Below are 21,236 nucleotides of genomic sequence, written 5' to 3' on the forward strand. Positions count from 1 at the left end.
ACCTGGAAGAGTCAGGATGTGGCTTAGTCCGACCTTGAGTTGTCATCTCCCAGATGCTGTTAGTCATTGCATTTCCAATATATGTTAGGACAAGAGTCAGCTCAAGGGGCCAGTCATCAAGGTCCAATGAGCGGACTCGCGACAAATGTGTTCCAAGATTTCGATGTATTCCTGAACATTCAATGCAAATGAGGGCACCTAGATTCAAGCTGGCCCAAGTAGGATCTAGTGGACACAAAAAGTTGTAGAAAAGACATCACTACTTTGTGATTGAAAGCTTTCTCCATTCCACTCACTAATTTTTAGCATTATTGAACTAGACAATTTGGTCAATAGGCAGACATGAACAGAAACTCGAGGCAAAGCATTAAGCCAGCCATACATGGATCAAAATATAGCCAGTTCAGTAGGGGATGGCTGAATTTCAATTCAGGTATGGGCAGGCTGGTTATACCCAGGTAGATCTATAGACTGACTTGTGTACAACCTGACTGAAAAATTTATTTTGATCAGCGCTGCCAGTTACAACAGGCGGTGCTAACAAGTTTATGTAATTCTCCCTACTGTCAGAATACAATATCTCAGTGGAAATGATTTCCCCATCTGCATCAAAAGTGTGGATGGGGGAATAAAATCAATTTCTTTTTTTTAATCAACTAGTTGAGCAAAAGAAAATGACTTGTCTATGGCCAGTCTTTGCATGAGGGTACACGGCTCAGATGCTAAGAATGAGAGAATGAGGCAATATTTGTCTTGCGAGAGGTTCAGCAAACCCAGCAGGAAGTCCACAAACCCTAAACATTTTTCTGCCTTTTTTTAAGACTAATTTGCATTTTTTTTAAAAAAGGCACGGCTAGCTGGGTACCGCCATTTAGGACATGTACCAATGCAGAAAATAACAATTTAACAACATCGTTCAGTAGGGAGAGGGTCTTTTAATGTGGCTTACACTAATCCTGTAGCCACTTTACTACCGCCATATGTATTTAAATGGTGGAAGGGTGACCACGATGTTCTGGAGTGTCATTTTAACAACGGCACACACAGTGCCTTTGATCATAATGTCATTAGCCAATCAGAGTATTGATTACATTTGCCATTATACTTTGGCCATCACAGTGATCACGAATGTAAATGGTGCTGGGTTGCTGACAAACCACTGGCTTATATGAGAAATATAAATTTCTTATGTTTCACATGTTACATACACTAATAGTCCTGAAAGTAATCCATGCTTTGATCTGACTTTGATTTGATTTTACTGCTAGGTCAAATAAAGACCATGCTGGACACTTAAAGTGGTTGGAAGCCTCTGAAATGCAAAAAGAACAAAGCATATCCCTCTATAGTTTGTACTAGCCTCAATCCAAAGCACATAGTGGTTCCCATTTGTTATCAACTCCCTTTGCTATCTGCACGAGTCACTACTAAAAGTCTAACTATACCCCAAACAATCCCCACCTCCTCCAGCACATAGCAGATGATTGACAGTCTCAGCTGTGTATGTTTCCATATGAGACTGTGCATGGGGGGGTGTCCATTCCCTCCCATCAGATCTCAAATTACTCTTAGTTCTCCTCTCTATGCTGTACATGATATCAGATCCCTGCCCCCTGCCCCCTGCCTTCTGCAGCTGAGAGAATCACACAGTGATCGGTGTGTTTTGGAGGCTAAAGAGAAGATAGAGGTGTAGATAAAATATTCTCTGTGCATCCTCTGAGACTAGTCACTTCAGCCGGTATACTGTATGGTTACAACCACTTTAATAGTGGGTTGGTGATTCCATTATTTATCTTCGAAGATGTCTACAAGGACCAGATGGTAGATCCATTATGCATGGGTATCTGCCAGGTAAATCCATAAACCAAACTTTCAAATGAATATTAGGACACACCCCCACCAAACCTTTGACTCAAATGCCTCCTTTTTACTATTGCTGTCCTCATTAGCAGAGCTTTACCTGCACTTCTTGTTGCCAGAGCTACAACAGGAATTAACCAAAATCACATCTCTAACACTTGTAACCAGAACATATCCCTATTGCTAGGTATCTTCTCTACTTCTCTTCTGGTGTGAACTGTAAAAAGTTGGATTTCCCCTTAGTTTCTCTTCCAGTGACAATACCCCCCAGGCCAAAAACCAAGGTTAGACACAACAGTCATGTCAGTTATGCTTTAGAATAACACATTTATACAATCAAAAAGTAGTTCAATTAAAAATCTTAATGCAAACTAGTGTAAACAATGTATATGGGATTTGGACTACTTTCGACATTTTTGATTTTATGGGTGAATATGAATTTTTTGAGAAGTCCAGCAGGTTAGTAGATTATCGATATTTTAAGTTAAGAAACTATCAGAAGAAAAGAAAGGAAAAACAAAGGATATGTAAGGTGAGAACATCATGAAAGGTAAGGCATTTGGAGAAGGAAGATTGTGGATGCCAGTTTCCCTTGGGCAGAAATATCCAATTACATTTTTAGTGCTGGTGTTTCTCCATGTTCAGGCAATGGATTGTATGCTTGGAAGACATATGTGGCTAGAATTTACACTTTTGTAAAATTCATGGTACAATAATGCCACCTAGAAGTGTCACAAAATTATGTAATAGAGTTTGCATTAGCATGAAAACTCAGGACAATAAACATGTATTTCTGCCATGTAAAAAATATGTAGCACATGTTACATATTACACATCTTCTCTGTACTCACATGGCTTTGTGTATACTACCTGAAACTCTGCATAACCATAAATACCATATCAGGGCAGGGGCACAGGGGAAACCCTGTACATTCCTTTAAGAGTCAGTTCAGTGATAAACAGTAACCCACTGCGGGGAACCTTAGATCAGTTTTAGCAGTCTGAACATATTTAGGCCCCTTTCACATGAAGGGTCGAACCAGCTCCACCTGTCAGCTTTTCAGGCGGACCTGGTCGAACAGCCCATTCACCCCTATGGACCGGCGAGTATAAATGCCTACCTCCGATCTGCCTACACCCACCTACCTTTGATCTGACATAGTCTGATAAACAAAATTGAAGGGGATCCATCCTCTTATGTCTATGTTGATCGGATAGGAGGGTGTAAAAAGACAGCAAAGTCTGTTTACACACCCAGATGCTCTTAGATAGCGCTGCATAAACTGCTTAGAGACAGACCTGTCATTCGTCTGCTCTGCTCTGATCAGTAGGGGATCAATAGATAGATCTCCTGCTGAACAAAACGGAGTCTACTCCATATAAGGGGCCTTAATATTCAAAGCCTCATAAACAATTGTTACCTATGTAAAATAATACATGAATATTTTTGGGCCAGTGTTTCAAAGAAAACAAGCACTGAAAGAACCATAAAGAACCATTGTTGTCTTCCTCTATAAATACTTATTGCTTGGCTCCTATACTGAACTCCTGCCCTTCAGCACTTTGAGTCCTTGACCCAGAATAAAAATGCATGGCCTGTATACTTGTTTTGGGAATTGCAGACAAAGTACTGTAGCAAAAGAGTCAGTATAACATCAAGTGAACCAGCAACCAGGGGTGAGCAAATAATTTGTCTAGGATTAGGTCTCGTTAATAGCATATGTTGAACTAAACCGGAGTGGTGTCTTGCTATGTCCTGTGTTTAATGATAAACAGAATAATACATACTCGGTGCATTGCAGTCTACGCAGAAATTATTCCCTTTTGCATTACGGATAGCTTGAATGGCTACAGCTTCACTTTGACTGTCCAAACGAGCCTGAAAAAATACAGAAATATTTTTGTTCATAAATGAGCAGTGAAATGTTAGTATTACATATTCTGTTCTGTTTACATTTTAGATATTTAAAACCTTTTCAGTGCTTGTCACTATTATACCTAGCAGAAGAAGATGTGTGTATATGTATATATATATATATATATATATATATATATATATATATATATATATATATAAATATAAAACAGAGGATTGCTTTACCTTATATAGCCTTAAAATACATTTACATTAATACTCCTATTTATCCACTATGTTGAGCACTGGTGAACTGTCAACCCTTCATGTACATCCACAAAGTTGCATCAAACTTTACTAATATTTATTACTGGGATATTCTGCAATTTTTTTTTAGAAGATCTTATAAGTGAATCTCTTAAAGTGGTTGTAAACTGTCACATATACCCAGTGAAGTGAATAGCCTCAGGTGATAAACAGGGATGAAAACAATACTCCTAAGTTTTACTTCTCTATCTGCAGTCCTCTCTTTTGTACATCCCTTCAAAAGTGATGATTCTGCATTTGTCAGTATCACAGAGGTGGAGACGGGAGCTGCACTTAGAGCTCTGTGAGAGCTGATTGGAGGAAAGGGACCCCCCCCACGCACACAAGCACACACGCACGCACACTCACACACATACAGCACACAGCCAGGGGCGGACTGACAACTCATGGGGCCCCCGGGCAATAGGGGATTATGGGGCCCCTGTGTCCTTGCCCAAACTCAAAAAAGCCTATGAAAAAGGTACCAGGGGCATCTCATGGGGCCCCCTATTGACCCCAGGCTCTCGGGCAGTGCCCGAGTTTCCAAATGGTCAGTCCGCCCCTGCACACAGCTATGTTGTGAATAGACAAGCTCTCTTCTGAGCTCCCCCCCAACAAAAAACATTTTACCATGTGTACAGAGGAACGAAGCACCAGATAAATGACACTTAAGCCATGTACACATGATGAGAATATCAGACAAATGATTGTCTGTTTTCTTTTGCATGCTAGTCTCATAGTGAAAGTGAAGAGGTTACTAAAGTTACGGAAATTCTTGTACGACAAAATAAAAGTTTGAAAGTGATGTAATGTGTTGTATTGTATTTGAATTGTATTTTGGGATGAAAACCGTACTGATTAAATTAAATTTGTGTGATCTGGTATAGTACGAGAAAAAGTCTTGTGCTCGTCCCTTCAAATAATTTCGGATGAAAGCTGGGTAATAATAATCAGATTATCGTATGATCGCTTCAAAAGTGGTATTTGTTTGCATGATTTTATGATCATGTGTACTAGGCTTTAGAGCTTTAGGGATAGACAAGTAAACACTGCAGATATCTGTGCTTTGTTCAGATTCCAGGACTGAGGTTTACAACCACTTTAATGTGTTTACAGTAACCAGCTCTAGTTTGTACTTGTCACCTACATATGCCATATGGAAATAATTTTGAATAAAGTTTCTTCATAACAGCTGTCTCTTTTTTGCATAGGCTGTGGATAAAATGTATATACCTGCTTGAAGCACTAGATCACAAATCTATAAAGGGCATATAGATAGATAAATAACTTGAAGTCAAGATTTCAGATATGAACACCTAACTTGTGGTACAGAAAGGGGGTCCTTAGTTTGCAGATTGAAATGACTCTCTGTGGCTTTTTAGGGGTGTCTGTTGCTTTAATTTTAAAAGGTCAGCATACCAAAAGTGATATTTCAGTTTATGATAGATAATATGGAATTAAAGACACTGGAGGTGTCTTATGACTCTCAAGGACATTGTTGGTGAGATCTCTGCACTTGACTTCCAGGGTCTTTACATTTGTTGAATTTAACCACACATGAGAGGGTGGAACATACAAAGGTGGAAAGAACCACCCAAACAGCAAGGTAGAAAAAAACAAAATATGGAATTATAGCAAAGTGATTTGACTGTTGTAATATCCATGACATATACGATATCATATGCTGACTCAACCTACTAGGCTCTGACTACAACTAAAATACTATTTTTGGGTGGACTGACCTTTTAGGATGTCATTACATAAATGATATACCCCTTTTTTTCAGGGTGTGAATCCTACCTTGTTTTTGCTACTTTCACAGCACTGTAGACTTGCAAGGATCTGACTTTCAATAGCTTGTACCCAGGAATCTCTTTCTTCAAAACTGCCAGTCTCAAAATGCCATGTTTGTCCAGTACTTGATACAATGATGAATTCAAAGTTCTCTTCTTTAGAATAAAATTGGAATAATAAGGTACAAATCAGTGTTCTATATAAAACCATATTCAAACTACAATCAATAGTCTGCACATACAGCAACACTATTTTTCTGATTAGTGGTGTTTAGTGAAAAATATTCAGTAACTTCCACTGCAGAAGAAGTTTAGTAATGGCTCCCTCTATTAAATGTTCAGTAAGATCAAACATACACAGGAATAATTATATCCCTTATTTAAACAGTGTGGGAACAAGATCTGTAACTATATGGCATTTCAATTGTTCAGTAATAATTGGGTATCCGTGTGAGTTTTTGCCTCCATGAACAGCATTAAATAAATCTATATCTTAACAACACAAAGTATAGGACCCATTTATGTACATAAAAGCTTAGAGAAACAGTACTTTCTTTTTACATAAATCAGGTTTATATATCCTGCTGGGTGCATAAATCGCAGAATAATTTTTCAGTTTGTTTTTTTCACTGTGAAACAACATTATGGATATTTTCTTTTTGATTATAGAATTGAACAAATCTTCAAGAGCATTTTCTCCTGTAAAATATGTATAGGATGCTTAGTAATGCTAAGCCCTGCTAGGTTTGCTATATGGTGCTAACTCCGACAGATCAGCTCTTCCGGGCATATGTCATAATAGTATAAAGAATGATAATGATGTGCAAGGTGTGATATTCCATTGTGACTTTTCAGATTTCACTTTAGTGCAATCGTAAAGCAGTATTATATGTTTTCTGATGGGTTGCATTTGGTAACATAAATTTTCTCCTTGAATTTTGCCTTTTGGTATACCTTGATGTGTGACACAAATAACATGGTAATGGCAAAAAAACAAATTTCCTCTAGAATCAGCAAAGAGTAGGAATGTAGCTGAGGCTGATTTAGCATTTTGAAATTGCCACACCATTACTACTTGCTCTCTTCAAAAAGTACACTTTAAAATAGGTAATTCAACCAACGGGTTTTAAGAGATTATGGGTCACTAGTGCCCTCGGGAACTAGGTAACTCACAGCTGAGTTGCTCATCCAGTCTGACTTGCATGGCTTGGCCCTTCTGAAGGTGATTTGCATACTTGTCTGGACATGGCCTGGTTCTTGCAGGTAATATACCAGTTTTCAGCAATTCATATACTACTGCAGTGAGCCTTGGGCCATGCAGGGCTAGGGGCTATAGACAAAAATGCATAGGTAACAGTCAAAAAGCATAACACACATTATCATCACTGTGTGCAATGTGCTCCTTTTTTCCTTTACAATGTGACAAAACTGCTTGGACCTTGATGGGACATACCCCGAAAACTTGTCCTGAAAAATTGGATGTTAGTGCAAATAAAAAAGTATCACGGACGGTACCCAATTGTTTTTGTCGCAAGTGCACAAATACGGCTTACATTTGAAACTGGATTTTTCAGTTCATTAAAAGCAATATCAGACAGTTAAATTGACCATAAACACGTTATTTTTATCCTAAGCACATTATTTAGGTATAATTTAGGTATCTTGACTATTAAAATCATGACTCCTTATAACGCCCTTAGCTTCACTCTGGTGACAGAATTTCCATGAAGTGTCTTTTGAAAAGAAGGAAGGAGCCATTTGAGGTCATGGTAAAATAATGGTTTGTGAGCTAAATATTATTTATGAGAAAATAAAGCTTTCAGTGGTAAAGTGTCCATTCCATGCTAAAAAAAAAAAAAAAAACCCTCAATTTCTAAGTAGTCTTTCTATCCATGACCTGAAAATTCTTACGAGAAAATGAATAAATTAAAGAATGGCTTTAAAGTAATCCATCTATTTTATTGAATACCATTTTATGTCTGGCCCAAACTACTTTTTTAAGTTTTAATTTAGAGAGTGGGGAAGGGTTAGAACTCCTATCAGGATGTTACTGCTATCCAGGGCTTAGTGAGAGAGATTTCCCCTCACTTCCTTTCCTGCTGATGTTATACAATACAGGAAATGAGAGGAATTCTCCAACAGCAACACAGTTTAATATAAAAATGCTTTTCTTTAGTAGAGTTGGAAAAGGTTAAAACTGCTGTCAGATTTTAAATTCGGATTGTGTCCCTATTGCCTTACTTCCTGCCTGGTGGAACCATTGTCAGTAGGACAGAGAGGTTATATCTGCCTAACACAGCCTAAGATAGCAGCAAAAATCTGACAGGAGTTTGAAAGTTTTACCAATCTATCCAAAACTAGAAAACAGCCTTTGGCTTGACATACACTTTAAGCCTGTCAGTAGCGTCACATCCTGACAAGCACATCACTGACAAGCGCTGAGTGCTGTGGGTAACATGTTTCGGTACCATGTTTCCCCTCTCTTCTGTTGTTATAAATTAGTAGGATTAATAAGATTGGTATTCAGAGGAATAAAGTGTTAGAGAAAGACCAGAAAGGAAACTTGCAGCTCTGGTATCATTGAGTACACATTACATTGCTCTGCCATATTGCATAAAAAAAAACAGATCACAGTTCCCACCACCCAGAATGACAGAAAAATACAGCTTTTTATCCTCTTTACCTGTTTTATAAATGTTTCTTAAACTACCAAATGTTTTTAATTTCCACATTTTGCGCTTGGCTGGAAGGTGATCCCAGAGAGCAAAGCAGAAAGAATAAAGGGAGAAAGAAAGAGAAGAAAATGGCAGAATTAAAGCATAGGCAGATATCAGGACATATCAGACACATCGTGAGCATTACACGCTAGGGTGGAAAGATCTAAATAACCACACAATAGCTGTACGCGCACGATGCAATAGCTCTAGAAAAGCAGCAAGATAACCAAATAGGTCACATTCTAGTTCTGGGTCTGACAACCATTGAATGATGATGCAGATCCAAAGATTTTAGTTGTCTGAAGCCCAGTACACACGATGGGAATATTGGACAAATGATAGTCCATTTTTTTTGCATGCTAGTCTCATATCGAAAATGAAGAGGTTACTAAAGTTACGAAAATTCTCGTATGACAGAATACAACTTTAGAAGTGATGCAATGTGTTGTATTGTATTGTAGTGTATTTTTTCGTTTCTGAGCATGCGTGGTCTTCCAATTTTGGACAAATACTGTACTGATTAAAGGAATATTGTACGACATGGTATCGTACAAAAAACATTTTCGTGTTTGTCCCTTCGAAAAAATTTCAGACAAAAGCTGTCTACTAATGATCACACTATCGTACAATCACTTAGAAAGCGGTATTTTTTGTTCAATTTTCTGATTGTGTGTACTAGGCTTAAGTAGCACATAAAACACGAGGTACAGAACAAGGAGGAAGTAAGCAAAAAAAAACAAACATTCTGCAGTACATCTTTGCAGTATCACTACATCTCCCCATATTTTGCCTCTTCAAAAATATTTTAAAATATATGTTGATCTGTCCGAAATGCAAAGAGCTTTTAGAGTCCTGCGGTAAGCCAACAGCATTGTCTATGCCACATTGAAATCCCAACCAGTACTGTCAACCCTGCTGGACTACAAAACATCTTCGCCATTCATCATCCTAATAACATGTAGAGGTGGGGCGTGATTTAGTCCAGGAAAACTGAGCAAGGATAACATTACTGCTTAGGATTTCACTGCAGAAGAGGCAATGTTTTCAACTTACAAAATGGAGTTAGAAGCTCAACATATCTATCAGGATCAACAGGTATTAAGTTCAGAAATACAATGTTCTTTTTTACTCTGGTACTTGCAGCTAGTAAATGAGCATTTCTGACTGTATGAAATGCCAGAACACAAATATAAATAGCATACCATCTGCCTGTCCTGCTGAGCCCTCTGTTTTTGAGGGTGTCATATTTTTCTTCCTCCTGTTCTTCTTTTTGTCACTTAGTGGTGATGGTGGAGGCTCCTTGTTGCTGGATGGGCTGGAAATCACATCCCCAGTGGAGCTGCTCTCTATTAAAAGAGGTAAAATATCCACATCAACATGACATAAGTCTCTATTTTATAGCCAATGTTATCAGTTTATAATCTGATGAAGGAATATACTTTTGGAACATCTTCATTCTTTATAGAGATCATAAGACTAGAGCATCAACATGAATTGTTTTGTGAGTTCATTAAAAACCAGGTTGTAATTTTGCAGTAAAACTGGGCACACTGGAGTCACTAGATAACACAGGGACTAGGAGCACACTTGAAGTCAGATTCCCAGAGGGTGGAGGCAAACGCAAAAGTTACAGGAGGTATGTAATTACAGGTAAGTATTGTAGTAAGAGGGGGCTTGGAAGAAACAGTGGTGAGTTGCTCAAATGATGAGCTATGCATTATTTCACAACTTAAGTCTGCACCAGTCAGGAGTGCTGTCTGCTGAATGGCCGTAATGCTGTTTAGGAGAACTGTCTCCTGACTGGTTGTAGTGCTGGAGCTCTGAGTGTGCCAGAGAGGAAACTCAGGATCTCAGGAGAGGTTTGTGTCATGATTTTGCCTGCAGTTTTCCTGCCTGTGTAATTTTAACCTACTTTCTGCAGTGCTTCTCCTAGACCTGTATTCCTTTCACATGTGTTGTTTGGCTTCTCTGCTGCCTTCAAGTTTATATTTGCCTTCCCTTCCATCACTTCATGGCCCACCACACAGTCTGCTTCCCTATAAAAGACATGCTCAGTGCAGCCTGAGTTGCCTGAGCAACTTCCCAGTTCTCTTCGCGGCACCCGCTACTGATAGACCAGCTTTACATCCAGGTGAACGGTCCTCCGCACATCCTGACAATTGGATCTTTGTTCATTAGTCCATCTAGGGCCGGCAGATGTTCCACTACAGCCACGGAGTCTGGTAAATCGATACCGCTTACAGTGCACATTTCTGATGTTAGTACTGTTAACACTTTGGAATACACTTTGGAATAAACTTTATAGAAACCTATGGGTGTGTGGCTTTCCTACAGCACATTCCAAATGGATTTTCTATTTGGACACCACTATTTACTATGCCCTGTTTTTTTCTGACTTTACATGTTGTCACTACACCAAGTGTTCATAACGGCTGCTGGGGATTTATGATCACATGCACTATTTGGGACTTAGTGCTTGGATTTCTTTATTAACACTGAAGCCAATAGATGGCAGGTGGAGTGGGAGCACCCTCAAAGTCACTGGTAGCTAGAGGCAGACACGAAGGACACAGGAGGAATAGGGTACACGTAGGTAAATATTGTAGCAGGATAGGGCTTGTCAGAAGGGTAACAACACATTACAGAAGCATAGCTCCAACCAGTTTCCTGACTGGTGGTGGCTGGCACTCAAAGTGAAACAATGAAATTGAGGCAGATGCGCACTGGTGAGGACACCTGGTGCTAAATCACGGGAGAGGTGAGTGTGACTTTTTTATGGTTTCAACAAACTCCATGTCACGTTTACAATATATAGATATTATTAATTTCAGTCCCAGCCTACATTGTAGCCCTTTTATGTAATTTTCCCAAACAAGTCATACAAAATGGACTCCTTCAACTAAAGCATATAGTTACATAGTTAGTCTGGCTGAAAAAAGACAAAAGTCCATCCAGTTCAACCATAGAAAAAAAAAAAAGTTATAATCCTATACCCAAAGTTGATCTAGAGGAAGGCAAAAAACCCCCCAGAGAAGCATGATCCAATTTGCTCCTGTTGAGAAAAAAAACTTCCTTACTGATCCCCGAGAGGCAATCGGATATTCCCTGGATCAACTTTAAAGCATAGCAGAATCTTCACACAGTGAAGTGAATTTTTATGAGTAAAGTAAATTTTCACTTAGCTTAGTAAATAAAGTAGAGCTAGGTTCACATGAATACCCAGTCATGTGCAGGGCAATTTAAAAACACAGTTATTTTGCTAAGTGAATATTCTCTATTCATATAGTAAATTATCTCCAAACACTAGGGTCACAGTGAACAGAGGTCATTTTACTTATTAGTATTTATTTGGGTTGTGGGTTGTAAGTTGAGTACCCAAAGTAAACCCTAAAAACTAAAGAGGGAGCATACAAACTCTATTCACACAATGTTCTTAGGGAGAACTGAACTCAGGATCCCAAGTAATGTTGCCACATTTATGGGAAAAAATACAGGTGAAACTCGAAAAATTAGAATATCGTGCAAAAGTTCATTTATTTCAGTAATGTAACTTAAAAGGTGAAACTAATATATGAGATAGACTCATTACATGCAAAGCAAGATAGTTCAAGCCGTGATTTGTCATAATTGTGATGATTATGGCTTACAGCTCATGAAAACCCCAAATCTACAATCTCAGAAAATTAGAATATTGTGAAAAGGTGCAATATTCTAGGCTCAAAGTGTCCCACTCTAATCAGCTAATTAAGCCATAACACCTGAAAAGGGTTCCTGAGCCTTTAAATGGTCTCTCAGTCTGGTTCAGTAGGAATCACAATCATGGGAAAGACTGCTGACCTGACAGTTGTGCAGAAAACCATCATTGACACCCTCTATAAGGAGGGAAAGCCTCAAAAGGTAATTGCAAAAGAAGTTGGATGTTCCCAAAGTGCTGTATCAAAGCACATTAATAGAAAGTTATGTGGAAGGGAAAAGTGTAGAAGAAAAAGGTGCGCAAGCAGCAGGGATGACCGCAGCCTGGAGAGGGTTGTCAGGAAAAGGCCATTCAAAAGTGTTGGGGACTTTCACAAGGAGTGGACTGAGGCTGGAGTCAGTGCATCAAGAGCCACCACACACAGAGGGATCCTGGACATGGGCTTCAAATGTCGCATTCCTCTTGTCAAGCCGCTCCAGAACAACAAACAACGTCAGAAATGTCTTACCTGGGCTAAAGAAAAACAGACCTGGTCTGTTGCTCAGTGGTCCAAAGTCCTCTTTTCTGATGAGAGCAACTTTTGCATCTCATTTGGAAACCAAGGACCCAGAGTATGGAGGAAGAATGGAGAGGCACACACTGCAAGATACTTGAAGTCCAGTGTGAAGTTTCCATAGTCTGTGTTGATTTGGGGAGCCATGTCATCTGCTGGTGTTGGTCCACTGTGCTTCATTAAGTCCAGGGTCAACGCAGCCGTCTACCAGGAGATTTTGGAGCACTTCATGCTTCCTTCCACAGACGAGCTTTATGGGGATGCTGACTTCATTTTCCAGCAGGACTTGGCACCTGTCCACACTGCCAAAAGCACCAAAACCTGGTTCAATGACCGTAGGATTACTGTGCTTGATTGGCCAGCAAACTCGCCTGACCTGAACCCTATAGAGAATCTATGGGGCATTGCCAAGAGAAAGATGAGAGACATGAGACCGAACAATGCAGAAGAGCTGAAGGCCGCTATTGAAGCATCCTGGTCTTCCATAACACCTCAGCAGTGCCACAGGCTGATAGCTTCCATGCCACGTCACATTGAGGCAGTCATTGCTGAAAAAGGGGCCCAAACCAAGTACTGAATACATATGCATGCTTATACTTTTCAGTGGTCTGATATTGTTCTATGTACAATCCTTGTTTTATTGATTGCATGTAATATTCTAATTTTCTGAGATTGTGGATTTGGGGTTTTCATGAGCTGTAAGCCATAATCATAACAGTTATGACAAATCACGGCTTGAACTATCTTGCTTTGCATGTAATGAGTCTATCTCATATATTAGTTTCACCTTCTAAGTTGCATTACTGAAATACATTAACTTTTGTACGATATTCTAATATTTCGAGTTTCACCTGTACAGATACAGTCAAATTTCTATTAATAAGTTTGGAAAAAAAATGAATGTGCCGACTAGGCTGGTAAAATACCAGGCAGATGGTAATGCTAATCTGGTATATACAGGGGGAAAGGATTTCCTGCTCTTCCTCCTCCTATTCCTCTGGATAAAGAGCAGGACTTGAATGCTACAGAAAATAGCTGAGTAGTGATACGAGCATTTTTGATTGCAGCGCTCCTTTGCCACTCTAAGGCCTATTAATGAAGTGATCCAAGGGGAGGGGTCCTTGATACACTCACAGAAAATGGCTTGGATGGCACTGGAAGAGGACTGGCACCAGACCACAAAGCAGTTAATTTACCATGTGCAGGAAAATTAGTGTTGAGGACCTTTTTTCATTAAGGTGGAGCTGGGCTGTAACCCAATACTGAAAAAAATGTTGTTGACAAAAGGATTGTTTTTTGGGTAGCCCCAATATTTTATTGGCTCATTTGGATTAAACACTATAAAGAAGAAGAATAGAAATGTTTGGTTGCTATAGGTCAGGCATCACTAAATGGCGGACCAGGGTCCGGATGCGGACTTAGTCACTGTCCCATCTGGACCCATGCAGTCCTGCCATTTAAGAGCATTTTCTTCCCCCAGCTGTCTCACGCTCATCCTCACAGAGCTGACAGCAGGAGACAGGACAGTTCTGGATGGAGCTGCCTGAAGTTAACAAGCAGGTGATTGGTTGCTAGGATGAAGGGCACTCCTAGTAATCAATTACTGTCTGTCAATTACTGTCTGTGTAAGGTAGAACAGTGGGGGGGGGGGTGAAGTTAAAGGGGCTAAGGACATTAGGGGGAAGGGGGGCTGACAACTGAATGTGGGGGGGCTGACAACAGTAATGTGGGGGGGGGCAAAGAACTGTGGATTGTGGGGACTGAGGACATTAAAGTGGAAGGGGCTGAGAACTATAACATGGGGGCTGAGGACAGAAACATGGAGAGGGTCTGAGGACAGTAACATGGGGGGCTGAGGACAGTAATGGGGGGACTGATGACAGTAATGGGGGGGCTGATGACAGTAATGGGGGGCTGAGGACAGTACCATGGAGGGGGGCTGAGGACAGTAACATGGGGGGGCTGAGGACAGTAGTCTGGGGGCTGAGGACAGTAACATGGGGGGGATGTAAAAAGGGGCAGAGTACTCTTCAGTGAAGGGGGCAGAGGACAGTACTGTTGGGGGGGGGTTGATGTCAAGGAAGTGTAAGAACACTACTGTGAAAGGGGTGGAGGGGGTGATGTAAAGGGGCAGTTGAGGACACTCATCAAGAGGGATCTTACTGTGAATGACTGTGATGTGCAGTGGGGATTGAGGACACTGGATCAGATCTGTACATGTGCATTTGGTGCACACGATGTAGGTAGGTCAGCACTATCTGCTAGAAACCTGAAGAAGTCCCCTACCCTTTTTTTTCAAAATTGCACCCCAGGAACACATGGTTTGGCGCACACAAAAGTGCACCACAGGGCCCTGCTTGAGATTTGGACCTCTGATGCTTGCAATGTTTACTGTCTGGACCTTGGTAAATTTTAATTCAATGCCCCTGCTATAGGCAATACCAGTTTTATGACTTTCCTCTAGTTTTCAAGGCCAGAATATGGTAATAATGTGTCTTGATTGTATCTGCCATCTGTTTGTATTGTTTGTTTTTTTTACATTAAAGATTTTAGGCAAGCCAAATAAACAAATGAGGTGACAAGATGATTTTCAGAGGAAGAGAGAACAAAAAAATATTCAGCTGTGAGACAGTTCATTACAATTAAAAAAAAGCAGCCAAAACAATTAGTGTGGCTGTTTGAAAAGAGATAATTAAAACATGCATTCCAACAGAGATGATAACCTTTCATATGCTTATAATCCAGATGGGATCATGCTAAAAAAACAAAAACAAATGAAAAGAAGATGTCTAAGTAGCAAGTCAGTCATGTAAATTACTGGAGATGTTCAGCTGCATTTATGCAACAAAATACTTTTGTAAATACATCTATAACTTGTTAGTTCACCTATCAGATGTATTGTGTTTTATAATTAATTTCTAATGACTACAGTCATTTACAACTCCACACTTTGCAAATAGCTGTGCACCTATGTCAGACTCAGTGGTGGTCATATAACAAGAAAAGGTGGCTACATATAATATTAAGTATGTGTAATGCTACAGAAGACAGTCAGATTAATAGTCAAAGACAGCAGACAGGCCAAAAAAGATAGTTAAAGACTGGCGGCTTGCTACAGGTGTGTTTGGAGACTGGGGACCTGCAGCAGAAACCTGAGTCTTAGCACACATTACAAGAGACTACCTAGTATTTACATGCCATTGCTCCTGCATTTTTGCTCTTTACAGTTTAACCACTTCTGAGTCACCCTGTAGCAGAAATACTGCTACAGGGTGGCACGGGTGTGCAAAATCACGTATATATACGAGATTTTGCATTTGTGGGTAGGGGGCATGTGTGAGCTGCACGCGCTCCCTACCCACGCCGCCATTCGCAGCTGCAGCTGTCAATCATCGGGTCCCAGACGATAATTACCTGCCAGTGCCAATCACGGACAGGGAGGAAGGCTGCTTTGTTTACTAGCAGTCCTCCTCCCTGTCGGTTTGGGCACACTGCTCTGAATGGCTGTGCACAGCCATTCAGAACAGTGTGCTTACAGTAAAGCACACCCCCCCTCACCCCCTAGTAAAACACTCCCAGTACACAGTTAACTCTTTGATCACCCCCTCATGTTAATTCCTTCCTACTCAGTGCCATTAGTACATTGTCAGTGTTTTTTTTTTAGCACTGATCACTGTATTGGTATCACTGGGGATGGGAGTGTCAGTGACACCAAGTCAGTTCCCTCCAGTGTCAAAATGCCTGTCGCAGTTCCGCAGTCCCGCTATAAGTTGCTGATCACCGCCATTATTAGTAAAAAGAATTCCAGTATCTATATCACCATTTATAATCGCTATAACTTTCATGTAAACCAATTCATTTACACGTATTGGGATTTTTTTTTAGCAAAGACATGTCGCAGAATACATTTTGGCCTCAATTTATGACAAAATTTTATTTTTTTTATTTTTTTTTACTGGACATGTTTAAAATAAATGTACAGTCTCCTACAATATCTGAAAAGTTTAGAGAAAAAAAAACTATTGAAAAAAAAAGGAAATAAAGCAAAAGTATTTAATGCAGACTTTGCAGTACTATACAGGGTCCTTTTATAAGATCTGGGCCCCTGTAAAAATAATTGATTCATATTATTGCAAAACTGTATCTGTAAATGAAAAGTTTGGATCCTATACTTACCATATCTCTGTGTTCTGCAAAACTAGGCTACACATGACATCACTATTCTGCTCAGGAGATCCAGGGGAATGATAATTATCTAAAAAAAAGTCACTCCAGTTCAGAGCAAGAGCATCTTTTCTGAATGTAGACAGAAGGAGATGTCACCCTCGCCTACAGGTGCATTTTTGCAAAGGTAGAAGGCCTAGACCAAAAGGCAAGTGTAGCACACTGAGTTCTTGTTCTCGCAGTGTGGACACCGTAATACAGTGTTGTAGTTCCTGCAGTGCAGGTACTGGGGTACCACGGGGCTTTTCACACAGGGACATAATGCAAAGCCACCATCCAGGAATGCATATCATTATAATATTTAAGGACATGCTCTGATCACTTCTGAGTAAGCAGCTAGGTGGTGAAAAAATTCTGATTACTAGATGCTGATGCCTGAGGGCCACACAACTAGTACCAGAGGGAGTCTGAAAATAAGAGACTTTGCAGGTTGCTCCTGCAGGGTTTCCATTACAGACTTTTTTTTACACTTTTTTTAAGCCAGGCAAAACTGCAGCCCCTGCAAACAAAGTGAACTAGAAACCAAAGTGGAAAACTACTACCAGAGATCCATAATTAGGCCTCCCTACATGTCGACACTGCACACTCCAAGAGTACAGACACAATCAATTTTGCAGAATAGAACACACTCTGCATAACCATGAATAACCTCTTTGTTCACTAGGTGGTGCTAAACTCATGATGTAAACAAGAAAATGGGAACTGTTGAAAACAAGATTCTGAAATTCCCAGTTGGATGGCTAGTTCATCAATTCAAAAGCATTCAAACCTTCACCTTAATCGATTTTTAATCGATTTTTAATAATATTCTTCATATACATAAAGAACATATCTTTCTAAACAAAAATGGTCCTCAGATATATGAAATTAAACTAAATATAAAAGAAACCACGCACTAGTGTTCTGGAATAAAACCATCTACTAATAGCAGCAAACGCAAACTAGAGAAATACCCCACCCAGTGAATACAAATAATCATAGACTGTGTTGCGCTCAAATTTGTGAAAACAACTATGAATCAAATAATAAAAAGTCCAAAGAAAGCCCGTCCAAAGCAAACAGGATAATGAAACCAAAATTCCTCTCCAATTCTTGTATCCAAAGTGCCACCAACACCAACTGGACACCCAAGGTGACATAAGGATGGTCTCTTTCCGACTCCACATGACCCTCTTAGACTAAAGAGTGGTCTTAAAGCACTTGTATGATCTCTCAGGGCGTCCAACTCCCCTTCAGTAACCATAACAATGGAACCCAGGAACACCGTCACTCATAAATATGTAAACCGATTGTCACAATATCTATTGTGCAAAGTGAACAAAAGAAAGCCTCTCCATAGTGTAAAACCTCTTAAAAGCTTTATTATAATAAAAAAATTGCACTCACTTGACATAAAAATACATGCGCATGTATACAGTTATACCAGACTGGCATCCACAAACACTTCCTAGAACGTGGAAAAGCGCTATGACGTCAGAAAGAGGCTCTGCCCAACGCGTTTCCTCATCAAAAGACATCTTCCTTGTCCCGGAAGATGTCTGTTGACGACAAAACGCATTGGTAGCAGGGAGTTGAATACCCTGATGTCAGGGCAGGGCTGTGGAACGGACAGGTAGGCCTAGTGGCAGGGTAACGCACTGGCTGACGACAACCACCACCAACAGACCGAAGTCCCTCAGGGCACGGAGTCTAAGTCCCAGGCTGCCCTTCACCAGGGCCCCTGATGGTGGGGATGGACTTGACGCAGCCAGGAACCAGGTTGCGGCCCCCGAGACACCCCGGCTGCGGTAATGGCCGCCGCCAATGGCGTGTAGCTGGTGAGAATGACAATAGCGTAGTCAGGCAAGCTGGGTCAACAACAACGGGACAAAACAGTACAGAACAGTAGACAGAGAATCACAGGTCACGGGCCGGGTTCAGCAACGGAAGGTCAGATCGAAGGAAAACACAGAGAATGGTCTTAGTCACAAGCCGAGTCAGAATACCAGAAGAGTCACGAGCATATACACAGAGCTGTAGCAAGACAAAGACACAAGACACAAGTGCAAAGAGCATGTGCGGATCACAGGCTTATATGTACTCAGCCACACCCCTCTGGGGGATGGACCTCAGAGACCTGAAGGCATAAAAGCTTCCCACCATGCTCAGCATAAATCCAAGATGGATGCCAGCACATGGAGTAACATAACCTCTGGGAAAAGGTAAGACCTTGACAGTACCTCCTCCTCAAGGGCCCCTCCCCCTCCGCGGCTCAACAAAAGGTTTCTGAGGAAAGTGGGTATGAAAAGCGCGGAGGAGGGCAGGAGCATGGACATCCGTGGAAGGAACCCAGGAACGCTCCTCGGGACCATAACCGCGCCAATGAACCAGGAACTGTAATCGACCGCGCACCAATCGAGAGTCCAGGATCCGGCTCACCTCATACTCCTCATGACCGTCAACCCGAATGGGACGGGGCCGAGGCAGAGAGGTAGTGAAGCGATTGCAGATCAGAGGTTTCAACAGTGATACATGAAAGATATTGGAGATCCGCATCCCAGGTGGAAGGGCAAGGGCATAGGCCACCGGATTCACCTTGCGGAGAATGCGAAAAGGACCGACAAAACAGGGAGCTAGTTTGGGTGTGGGCACCCGAAGATTGAGGTTACGAGTAGACAACCACACCCGATCGCCGACCTGGTATGAAGGAGCGGGCAACCGTCTGCGATCAGCCTGGAATTTCTGACGCTGAGCCGAGTCCCTCAAAGCCCTCTGGATCTGCCCCCATGAAGAACGCAGGGCAGCAAGATGGTTCTCCACAGTCGGAATGTCCTGTGATGAGAACCTCTCAGGTAATACCGCGGGTTGGTACCCATAGTTGGCCATGAAGGGAGACATCCCGGAGGAGGAGTTGACCGCTGAGTTCCTGGCACACTCTGCCCAAGGCAGGAGATCGGCCCAATCGTCCTGATGGTCCGAGATATAACACCGAAGGAATTGTTCTAAGGCCTGATTGGAACGCTCTGCAGCCCCATTGGACTGCGGGTGGTAGGCTGAAGAAAAGGAGAGACTAATACCCAACTGGGAGCAGAAGGCGCGCCAGAATCTGGACACGAACTGACTCCCGCGGTCCGAGACAATCACCTTGGGCAACCCATGCAGGCGAAAAATCTCCCTGGAAAAGACCGTGGCCAGTTCTTGCGCTGTTGGTAATTTCCTGAGTGGAATACAATGGCACATTTTGGAAAAACGATCGACGACCATGAGAATGACCGTATGACCCCGAGACACAGGGAGGTCTACAATAAAGTCCATGCCCAGGTGTGACCAAGGACGCTCCCCATTGGGAATGGGTTGCAGAAGACCCATTGGAAGATGCCGTGGAGACTTATTCTGGGCACAGATCGAACATGCCGCTACATAAGAGGCGATGTCGGCACGGAGAGTTGGCCACCAGAACAACCGAGAGACGGCCCAAGACAACTGGTTCCTCCCCGGATGCCCGGCAGTTTTGGAGTTATGGTAAGTACGCAGCAGACGGGTGCGCAACCCCTCGGGTACAAAACATCTACCCTCCGGTCTCTCGGGAGGAGCGTCAGTTTGAGCCGCCAAAATCTGCTCCCCAAGGGGAGAAGTCAGACTGGTGCGAATGGCAGCCAGGATCTGATCTAGAGGTATGACCGAGGTTGGCTCAGAGTCCTCCCTGGACAACTCAGAGTATTGCCGCGATAATGCATCAGCCCTGACATTCTTGTAACCAGGCAAATAGGAGACCCCATAGTTGAACCGTGACAAAAACAAGGCCCATCTGGCCTGACGGGGTGTCAATCTTTTGGCCTCCGAAAGATAAGTCAGGTTCTTATGATCGGTAAGAATGAGGACCGGAACCGCGGAGCCCTCGAGCAAGTGCCTCCATTCCTTGAGAGCCAGAATGATTGCCAACAACTCCCTATCTCCAATCTGGTAGTTGCACTCTGCAGAGGAAAGCTTCCTGGAGTAGAACCCACAGGGAAGTAGGGGTCCATCGGGCGACCGACGTTGAGACAGGAGAGCGCCTACTCCCGTCTCGGATGCATCGACCTCAAGGACGAAGGGCAATCCAGGATTGGGATGAGACAGTATCGGAGCCGAAGCGAAGGCGGATTTCAGAGCCTCGAAAGCTACAATGGCCTCGGATGACCACTCGTGAGGATTACTGCCCTTCTTGGTTAGGTCTGAGAGAGGCTTTGCCAGCGTGGAGAAGTTCCTGATGAAC

The 21,236-nt window shown here is 41.8% G+C and overlaps 1 protein-coding gene across 2 annotated transcripts in view; it reads right to left on the reverse strand.

Annotated features, from left to right (window-relative positions):
* The window catches only part of AGAP2 (ArfGAP with GTPase domain, ankyrin repeat and PH domain 2), a 296,663-nt gene that overhangs the window by 22,924 nt on the left and 252,503 nt on the right, over positions 1–21,236 (reverse strand). Inside the window, exons 12-16 of one of the 2 annotated variants that reach the window (XM_089692695.1) lie at positions 9,734–9,877; positions 8,498–8,557; positions 5,822–5,970; positions 3,649–3,739; positions 3–225 (exon numbers count right to left, since the gene is read on the reverse strand). In XM_089692695.1, coding sequence (XP_089548821.1) covers positions 3–225; positions 3,649–3,739; positions 5,822–5,970; positions 8,498–8,557; positions 9,734–9,877 — 667 coding nt within the window. The remainder of the gene's footprint in view (positions 1–2; positions 226–3,648; positions 3,740–5,821; positions 5,971–8,497; positions 8,558–9,733; positions 9,878–21,236) is intronic. The other variant, XM_089692703.1, reaches the window with a different exon arrangement.

Source organism: Staurois parvus, unplaced genomic scaffold (genome assembly GCF_062004578.1).
Source record: "Staurois parvus isolate SC_StPar_1 unplaced genomic scaffold, SC_StPar_1.0 ptg000023l, whole genome shotgun sequence".
Lineage (NCBI taxonomy): Eukaryota > Metazoa > Chordata > Amphibia > Anura > Ranidae > Staurois > Staurois parvus.